The sequence below is a fragment of the Oncorhynchus tshawytscha genome, linkage group LG22 (genome assembly GCF_018296145.1).
Source record: "Oncorhynchus tshawytscha isolate Ot180627B linkage group LG22, Otsh_v2.0, whole genome shotgun sequence".
Lineage (NCBI taxonomy): Eukaryota > Metazoa > Chordata > Actinopteri > Salmoniformes > Salmonidae > Oncorhynchus > Oncorhynchus tshawytscha.
The window spans coordinates 24,163,493-24,173,809 of NC_056450.1; the positions used below are offsets into that span (position 1 = coordinate 24,163,493).

Below are 10,317 nucleotides of genomic sequence, written 5' to 3' on the forward strand. Positions count from 1 at the left end.
TGGAGCCAGTGGGTCTGGCGACGAATATGTAGCGAGGGCCAGCCGACGAGAGAATACAGATCGCAGTGGTGGGTGGTATATGGACCTTTGGTGACAAAACGGATGGCACTGTGATAGACTGCATCCAGTTTATTGAGTAGAGTGTTGGAGGCCTATTCTAGATTTAATTTTGGATTGGAGATGCTTAATGTGAGTCTGGAAGGATAGTTTACTGTCTAGCCAGACACCTAGGTATTTTTAGTTGTCCACATGTTCTAAGTCATATGTTTTTGGGAGCGTTTGACAGTGATGAGGGGTGGTCGTTTGACCCCGGACCCATAGCAGATGCAGGCAATGAGGCAGTGATCGCTGAGATCTTGATTGAAAACAGCAGAGGTGTATTTGGAGGGCAAGTTGGTCAGGGTAATATCTATGAGGGTGCCCATGTTTACGGATTTAGTGTTGTACCTGGTGGGTTCCTTGATCATTTGTGTGAGATTAAGGGCATCTAGCTTAGATTGTATGACGGCCGGGGCGTTAAGCATATCCCAGTTTAGGTCACCCAACAGAACGAACTCTGAAGATGTATGGGGGGCAATCAATTCATATATGTTGTCAAGGGCGCAGCTGTGAGCTGATTGGGGTCTATAACAGGTGGCAACAGTGAGAGACTTATTTCTGGAGGTTCTAATTTTTTAAATTAGAAGCTCAAACTGTTTGGGCATCGACCTGGAAAGTATGACAGAACTTTGCAGGCTATCTCTGCAGTAGATTTCAACTCATCCCCCTTTGGCAGTTCTAACTTGACAGAAAATGTTATGTTTTTGCTGTTGTTGCAGCTGTTTTTATTAACGCTATTTGAAGGGGTTGGTCAGTGACACATGTTTAATATTACATAAACATAACATGTCAAATGTGCCATGACTTAATGTGTTGTTTTTCCTCTTTAATGTTCAAGGTACTGGATTGTTTCCTTCCACCATATTCTTTGCACCAGTCTAGGAGCTTATCCTTTAAATCAAATTCACATTAGGATTGTTTTATAATTTAAACATTACCAAACCTATTTCCTGTGCAAAATATACATGTTTTTATCAAACTGAAACTAAATAAAACTAGTAAATCAAGTCTGAAAACAAGCTGAAACTAAACTGAATTTCAAATAAAAATCTAGAATAGAAATAAAAACAAATAATACATTACAAAACTATAATAACCTTGTTATGCACATATCAAATCTGGTTACGTCACCTTATTTATTAGCTAGGTCTAGATCTAAGGAGTGCAGCACAGTCAGTAGGTTAGTTATTGGTTTTGTAACTGTGATTTTGTGTAGATGGAGGATGTGGCCTTCAGAGTTCCTAAACAGAGAAGCATTTCCTCTGGCATTTCCTCTCGCTGTAGACTAGTACTGTAGTAATGGACAAGGGGTTGCTAGAATTAGAGCAAACAGAGGATCTCTTAGAGCCCCTGTTAGATAACACCACACACATGAACACAAAGTAAACATAAATATTATTTTGTTGACCAAAATGTGACAACCATCTTATTTATGGAATCTTGTGGTGGTTGTGAGAATGACATAACTTGAAGTTCTCAATGTGTCTTGTCTCGTGACTTGTCTGTTTATTTAGAAAATTGTCTTTCTCCCTTTCCCAGATTCTTCTGTTGTTCATCAGGGAAGATAATGTTTTTCAGCTCTATTACTTTTTACTGCAACACTGTATGTAATACCCTGTTAAAATCATGTATTAGAAGCACTACGTTGTCGTACAGCCTTTGCTGTTGAGCCAATGTTGATTTGCATTGCATCAAACAAACGTGTTACTTTCATGTGAAAACTTCAAAAACATGACCTGTCAATAATTTAAGAATCACGTTTGGTTGAGTTCTTTAGTGTGCTGTCCCCCTAATTATTTTCATATATTGTGATTGATTTCATCGATGTGGACTAGAGTATATAGCTCGCCATCATCGCTTCAACAAGTGTTAGCCTAGATTTTGTCGGATCGGGCGCTCAAGAGGATGGCCTTGTTCCGAAACAACCTGAGGACTTTCAATACTTGTTTCATTGTAACACATTGGGATTCGCTCTGGGAATCACTACTCAGAGAAGACCAATCGCACAGCGTCTGTCGGAGAAAGACAGGTCGAGTGGTGAAAGAGGTGAGCACATCCCTCTTTATAGCGTCACTCGCATCACTCGCCTGTCCTTTGGTCATTTTCACTTCTCTTCCTTGCGAAGAACACTACTCCTTTGAAGCTGTCCTCAGCCCTACATGAGCCTGGTCTTCAGCCTGACATGAGTCCTGTCTTCAGCCCAACATGAGTCCTGTCTTCAGCCTGACATGAGTCCTGTCTTCAGCCTGACATGAGTCCTGTCTTCAGCCTGACATGAGTCCTGTCTTCAGCCTGACATGAGTCCTGTCTTCAGCCCAACATGAGTCCTGTCTTCAGCCCAACATGAGTCCTGTCTTCAGCCCTACATGAGCCCTGTCTTCAGCCCAACATGAGCCTTGTCTTCAGCCTGACATGAGCCTTGTCTTCAGCCGGACATGAGCCTTGTCTTCCTACTTAACTGTTCTCAGGCTAATCACTATCACTGGCGAATGTACGACCTCCACTCTTTTCCTTTGTGCTGACCAACTGATTGAAAGTGTTTGCTTCGCGTAGAATGAACTCTTTTTGCTTAGAGCCATAGGTAGACATAGGTAGACATAGGTAGACATAGGTAGACATAGGTAGACATAGGTAGACAATTTCCATTCAGAAATTGACCATACTTTTTATTTAGACTTAACAAAAATATAAACACAACATGTAAAAAGTTGGTTTCATGTTTCATGAGCTGAAATAAAAAATCCTAGACATTTTCCTTACATAAAAAAAGCTTATTTCTCTCAACTTTTGTGCACAAATTTGTTAATATCCCTGTTAGTGAGAATTTCTCCTTTGCCAAGATAATCCATCCACAAGACAGGTGTGGCATATCAAGAAGCTGATTAAACAGCATAATCATTACATAGGTGCACCTTGCACTGGGGACAACAAAAGGCCATTCTAAATTGTGCAGTTTTGTCACACAACACAATTCCACAATTCAAGTTTTGAGGGAGCGTGCAGTCGGCATGCTGATTGCAGCAATGTCCACCAGAGCTGCTATCAGTTCATTGAATGTTAATTTCTCTAGCATACGTCGTTTTAGAGAATTTGGCAGTATGTCCAACAGGCCTCACTACCGCAGACCACGTGTTACCTCGCCAGTCCAGGTCCTCCACATCCGGCTTCTTCACCTGCGGCATCGTCTGAGACCAGCCACCCAGACAGCTGATGAAACTGTGGGTTTGAACAAACAAAGAATTTCTGCACAAACTGTCACCCATTGAACATGTTTGGGGTGATCTGGATCGACGTGTACGACAGCGTGTTCCAGTTCCTGCCAACATCCAGCAAATTCGCACAGCCATTGAAGAGGAGTGGGACAACATTCCACAGCCCACAATCAACAGCCTGATTAACTCTATGCGAAGGAGATGTGTGGCGCTGCATGAGGAAAATGGTGGTCACAACAGATATTGACTGGTTTTCTGATCCACGCCCCTACCTTTAAAAAAAAAGATAACTGTGACCAACAGATGCACATCTGTATTTCCAGTCATGTGAAATCCATAGATTAGGGCCTGTTAGGTTCTGAATATTATGCAGAAACACAGGAGGTTCCTCTTACTGGTATGGTCATGGCCCTGCCTAAGTCTATGACCCTCATGGGCGTGGAAATGTGTGTGTGTGTGAGAGATAGGACTATAATCAGATGGCCTTTGGGGTGAGCTCCTGTGGCCCCCCTCCCAGCAGTGTCTTCTCTCTTCAAATGTTGACCTTATCTTGAGTAGAGTTCCACATCCCTCATGGTCCTAGTTCCTCAGCAACTGGTCTGCCTTATCAAGGACTGAAACTAGACTCTTGGCTTTTGTCTCCCTCCTTAGGAACATTCATATTCTACAGTAATACATTTGAACAAATTATGAAATTTCTGCACATTCCCTTTTCTCACTCAGTCACTTTCCACACAACAAGTTCCTCTTTACCCTTCCTTGACCCCCAACATACACATTTCTTATAGATGAAAACAGGGTTGGGGAGTAACGGATTACATGTAATCGGTTACATGTAGGGGATTACAAAAACCCGGTAACTGTAATCCGTTACGTTACCAGCAAAAATATTGTGGTCAGATTACAGATACTTTTGAAAAACTAGATGATTACTTTGAGGATTACTTTTAAATTCAGAAAGGATGTTGAGAAAAAAAACTTTGACACTTCTCTGTTTTCTCAATGACATTCAACTCAGCATTGAAAAAAGGCACAAGTTTAAGTTTGTTCCACCTGAGCAAGTCTGACCACAAGTCAGAGACCACTATGATGACACACTAAATGTGTTTGATGGATCGCGGGAAAAGAGCAGGAATAGGCTTTTGTAGGCTACAGTCCAAGCTACAGTGCCTTGCAAAAGTATTCGCCCCCCTTGAACTTTGCGACCTTTTGCCACATTTCAGGCTTCAAACATAAAGATATAAAACTGTATTTTTTTGTGAAGAATCAACAAGTGGGACACAATCATGAAGTGGAATGACATTTATTGGATATTTCAAACTTTTTTAACAAATCAAAAACTGAAAAATTGGGCGTGCAAAATTATTCAGCCCCCTTAAGTTAATACTTTGTAGCGCCACCTTTTGCTGCGATTACAGCTGTAAGTCGCTTGGGGTATGTCTCTATCAGTTTTGCACATCGAGAGACTGAAATTTTTTCCCATTCCTCCTTGCAAAACAGCTCGAGCTCAGTGAGGTTGGATGGAGAGCATTTGTGAACAGCAGTTTTCAGTTCTTTCCACAGATTCTCAATTGGATTCAGGTCTGGACTTTGACTTGGCCATTCTAACACCTGGATATGCTTATTTTTGAACCATTCCATTGTAGATTTTGCTTTATGTTTTGGATCATTGTCTTGTTGGAAGACAAATCTCCGTCCCAGTCTCAGGTCTTTTGCAGACTCCATCAGGTTTTCTTCCAGAATGGTCCTGTATTTGGTTCCATCCATCTTCCCATCAATTTTAACCATCTTCCCTGTCCCTGCTGAAGAAAAGCAGGCCCAAACCATGATGCTGCCACCACCATGTTTGACAGTGGGGATGGTGTGTTCAGGGTGATGAGCTGTGTTGCTTTTACGCCAAACATAACGTTTTGCATTGTTGCCAAAAAGTTCAATTTTGGTTTCATCTGACCAGAGCACCTTCTTCCACATGTTTGGTGTGTCTCCCAGGTGGCTTGTGGCAAATGTTAAACAACACTTTTTATGGATATCTTTAAGAAATGGCTTTCTTCTTGCCACTCTTCCATAAAGGCCAGATTTGTGCAATATACGACTGATTGTTGTCCTATGGACAGAGTCTCCCACCTCAGCTGTAGATCTCTGCAGTTCATCCAGAGTGATCATGGGCCTCTTGGCTGCATCTCTGATCAGTCTTCTCCTTGTATGAGCTGAAAGTTTAGAGGGACGGCCAGGTCTTGGTAGATTTGCAGTGGTCTGATACTCCTTCCATTTCAATATTATCGCTTGCACAGTGCTCCTTGGGATGTTTAAAGCTTGGGAAATCTTTTTGTATCCAAATCCGGCTTTAAACTTCTTCACAACAGTATCTCGGACCTGCCTGGTGTGTTCCTTGTTCTTCATGATGCTCTCTGCGCTTTTAACGGACCTCTGAGACAATCAAGGTGCAGGTGCATTTATACGGAGACTTGATTACACACAGGTGGATTGTATTTATCATCCTTAGTCATTTAGGTCAACATTGGATCATTCAGAGATCCTCACTGAACTTCTGGAGAGAGTTTGCTGCACTGAAAGTAAAGGGGCTGAATAATTTTGCACACCCAATTTTTCAGTTTTTGATTTGTTAAAAAAGTTTGAAATATCAAATAAATGTCGTTCCACTTCACGATTGTGTCCCACTTGTTGTTGATTCTTCACAAAAAAATACAGCTTTATATCTTTATGTTTGAAGCCTGAAATGTGGCCAAATACACTTAAAGGGGCAATCTGTAGTTGCTACATCCATTGCTACATCCATCCATATATGCCCATTGATTCTTGAAGAAAATAACTTATGAATGCCTCATGAGCTTAGTTCAACTGTCACACTCCATGAGAACCCAAAATATGACCTTGTTTTTCTCTAGTGTTTGTAAACATTGCAAATGTAAACAAACACTATATAGCCACATAACATAGTTACAACAATAATTTTGTTATCATGGATGGTCAGTCCTTGCATCCATAGCTCTGTCTATTAATCTGTAGAGTGGTTACATTTCTCCAGGCCCATCCCTCAGCTTTTTACCAAAACAGAGGCGGGGCACCGTTTTTTTATTGTTTCATCTGTGGATTTGCCCTTTAAACAGCTGCATATTATCAAGTTTATCAAAGTGTCACCAACAAAAAAAGTTAAACAACAGGCCTATAGCAAATGCAGCATATGACATTCATTTTTCACATGTAAATAGCACTTTTCAGTGGTACTCAAAGCATGCCATTCCATGAGGGCAGCATTTATTAATGAGCCCAATCAGTCCTCCATGACAACAAAATCATAAACAACAGTGTAGGGCTGGCTAATAAGTCCTTAGTTTTGGGGTTACACTCAGGTAAAACTATTTAGCTAATCTATTCTTCCGTATTTCCAAGTCCTATTCTTGAAGATCAAGGGGTATAACATTTATTGGAATGTCTGGAATTCTAATAGACTTTGATTTTTAAATGTAAAGATATAATTTCATTGTATTATTATATGTAGTAGAAAGCGATGGGTTAGAAGAAGCCTACGTAACCAACCCATAAAGTAAAATTTAACATCCATATATGGCCAGCTTTGTAAACTTCAACATGGATTTATCCTGCAATAGATGTTGTTCAATTGGTAACATACATTTTGTCTTCTTCAAATGCCTCTTAAGGGGAAAGTAATCTAATAGTAATCCAAAAGTTATGTTACTGAGTACAATTTTGGACAAGTAACTAGTAACTATAACTGATTACATTTAGAAAGTAACCTTCCCAACCCATCATGTAAAGTAATCACTAAGTTCTGGTATGGTAACATGAATAAGTATATTTCAAGCTAGAATCCAAAAGGCCAGGTTAGTTTGTTTCAAATGACTGATTTCCTTATATGATCTGTAACTCAGTAACATTTTTGAAATTGTTGCATGTTGCATTTTTATATTTTTGTTCACTGTAATTTGGTGAACAAATCTATTCACATTCTTGCCTCTTTTCATAATGCGCACATTCATTGTTAAATTTAGTGGCTGTCAAACTAACAATGAAGTGTTTATGATAAAACAAACAGACACATTTATAGATTTGATCATCAACATTATGGATCAATCTCCCAATATTTGTATACATTAGAAGTGTTGAGAGACAAATTCTTCTCAGATTTGAATTCTTCAGTGACGTTCTTCGGGCTGGACTTGGTGCCGTTAGGATAGAGGGAAGATACTCAGAATTGAGGTCCCTCCTTCTTCAGGTTCTTGTAGTCAGTATCGATGGCCACAAACTGGGGAAGAAGACAATATGGCAGGATTTACGTAATTCTCTTGGCTACTTATATTGATACAAAATATATGATTGGCTTAACTCATACTATTGATAGGCTACATTACTATTACATTGTTGTCAAGTCAAACAAGAATGGAATAAGATGCAGTAAACACACACTTTTTGGAGCTAAAGTGTGTTTATTGCTGACAGTGTTGGCAGTACTGTACCTTGTACTGGTAGGTAGGGTCAAGCTGATTCCAGGGCTCAGGGTTGTTCTTCTTGTTCCAGCTGTACAGTGACACAGCAGTCAAAGCAGGCCGAAGTAGGACAAACACAAATGGGATTAGAGGGAACTGTGTTAGTCTGCCTACGAGGACCTATTCATGGGCCAGGTCTAGTTTCCAAAAACTTGCGGCAGCATAGCCCGTTAGTAGTGATATGGGAATTGATGCCCCAGAACGGCACAAGAGGTGGGATTACCTCTTGTGCCTTATGATGTTAAAGGGAATTGGCATCCACTACTATATGTTTTAATTGGATAGTATTAAGAAATTGATTAAACCATATTCATTTAAAAAATAAAATGGACAATAAGGGAAATGGTAAAGAGTCTTACGTGACATGGGGCCCCTTTGCAAGACGGACCAAATACAAGGAGGCTCCTCCCATTCCCAACAAGATGAAAAAGAACTGGGGGATGAGCTATGAGAGAGTAAGAAGAAAGAGGGAGATAGCATGACCATTTCATTCACTTTGAGGCATAGAAATCTGAGCATTTCTACATAGCCTTTGTCAATAAATGGTTAGGGTTGTGAGTGACATCAGCAGAACGGTTGAGGATAGATGTTCAGCAGATGTTCACCATGTGAAAGTAACTATTTACAGTGAAAACAAGGCCTTTCTTCCATAGAAAAACATTACCTACAGCCCTTACATAACCATGACGCACCCATGGACTCCACTAAGCTAGCTAACCATCCTTCCACGAAACCATAATGACTTAAAAGTCAATCAACCCAAAAGCATTTTTTACCTCCATTGGATACAATGGTCTTGCAGTTCAAAAAACTAGTAAGAGCCTTGTTAGAAGGAATTCTGAACAGGATATTGGTCACATTTTTACATTCTTGAAACTGTCCTGTCTGTGTCTGTCTGTCTGTGTCTGTCTGTGACTGTATATGTCTCTGTCTGTCTGTGAGTGGAATGTCTGCCTGATACTGTTTCAGAAAAACATTTTTAACGGGTCAAAATGCAGAAGTGAAGCCTATTTAGAGTTTAAACTTTTGTTTAATTTTAATTTGCCTAATTACACTCATCATATGGGTTTAATTCAGAGGGGTTGGGTTAAATGCGGAAGACACATTACAGTTGAGGCATTCAGTTGTTCAACTGACAAGGTATCCCCCTTTCCCTAACTGATGTTTGGAACTGCCATCTCAAGTCATTTTGATTACTCACTTGATTCCATTGAGCAACAACTGGTAGCATATTACACACCGACAACAGAAATTATGAAACTTTCATGAAATATTATAGACTACTAACTCCCTTGAGGTAATAAACCATAAAACAATAAGTACTTACCCCTGGATGCTTCTTTACGTGTTCCATTGCTGTTCTAATCATCTTTTCTTACAGTTGCTCTACTTTTTGTCAAAATAATAATTTAAAGATGAATAAATTAATTTCAGCAACAGTTATTTGAATTCTATGTCAAAAAAGCTTGTTTCAGACTATCCAAGATTAGACCTGTTGCGTTCTCTGTCCGGGTGGCTGCTCGCAGGATTGAGGAGAGGAGAGGAGGAAGGTGAAGATGCTATCTGTTCCTCACAATTACATCTGGCCTCTTGGGACTTTTGTGCACGTACTAGCCCATCAACCGGGATTTAGAGCAAAAACATCCAATTGAACAATTTTCTGTGTGCATAGAATGATTGTTGTTGCCAACAAAATAGTCATTTAAAAAAAACTTTAAGTTACTTGCAAAAACATTTTTTACAAAGTTGTTACGACTTCTCTAGCATTCTCAGAAACCCACTTGGCTGATTTCCTTTGGACCCCATCCCCTTGGGACAAGGCTGGAGGAAATGGAAAGAAAAGAGATACAAATATTTGTCCTCGTAAAGCTCATTACACTAACTACTGTAGTTCCCCTAACATTTGTTATTCTGCTTATGGAACTTTCACCGGGCACAGACATCACATAGCATCCACATCTGTCATTACGTTGAGTATAGTATAGAGTTTATAGATGAGGCATAAAATATTCAAAGAAGACAAAGGGATTTAAAATGATTTTATACATACAGTTTGTTCAGGTTTGTACTGGTTTGGGTGAAAAGTTTTAAGGAGTCAGAGAAAGGTCTGGGCAGCATAAACAAAGTCAATTACCACCAACCATTTTTTTGTTTTATTATAGCCTAAAGGTGGTTTATTAAATTCTTCCCATTTTTTTAATAACTTTGTCAAGCAACTTGTTCTTAAAGGCCCAGTGCAGTCAAAAACGTGATTTCTCCTACTTAATATATATTTCAACACTATGAGGTTGGCAAAAATACTGTGAAATTGTGAAAATAATGATAATACACTTTTAGTGTAAGAGCTGTTTGAAAACACCACCTGAAATTTCATTACATTTTGGCTTGCCTGGTGAAATCACCAGGCAGAAAATGTGTTAATTAAATACAATACAAAAGTATTAATCCAGAAGGGCAATTCACTTCAGGGCTGACAGGGT

General features: G+C 39.7%; 1 protein-coding gene across 1 annotated transcript; it reads right to left on the reverse strand.

Annotated features, from left to right (window-relative positions):
* Nucleotides 1-6,737: 6,737 nt before the first annotated feature.
* LOC112222142 (NADH dehydrogenase [ubiquinone] 1 alpha subcomplex subunit 4-like 2) lies at nt 6,738-9,436 on the reverse strand. Its single transcript, XM_024384778.2, has 4 exons — nt 9,165-9,436; nt 8,197-8,282; nt 7,808-7,868; nt 6,738-7,596 (listed from the first exon to the last, which is right to left on the reverse strand). The coding sequence occupies exons 1-4, from the start codon at nt 9,204-9,206 to the stop codon at nt 7,540-7,542; spliced, it is 246 nt and encodes an 81-aa protein (XP_024240546.1). The 5' UTR covers nt 9,207-9,436; the 3' UTR covers nt 6,738-7,539.
* Between the last annotated feature and the right edge of the window lie 881 nt (nt 9,437-10,317).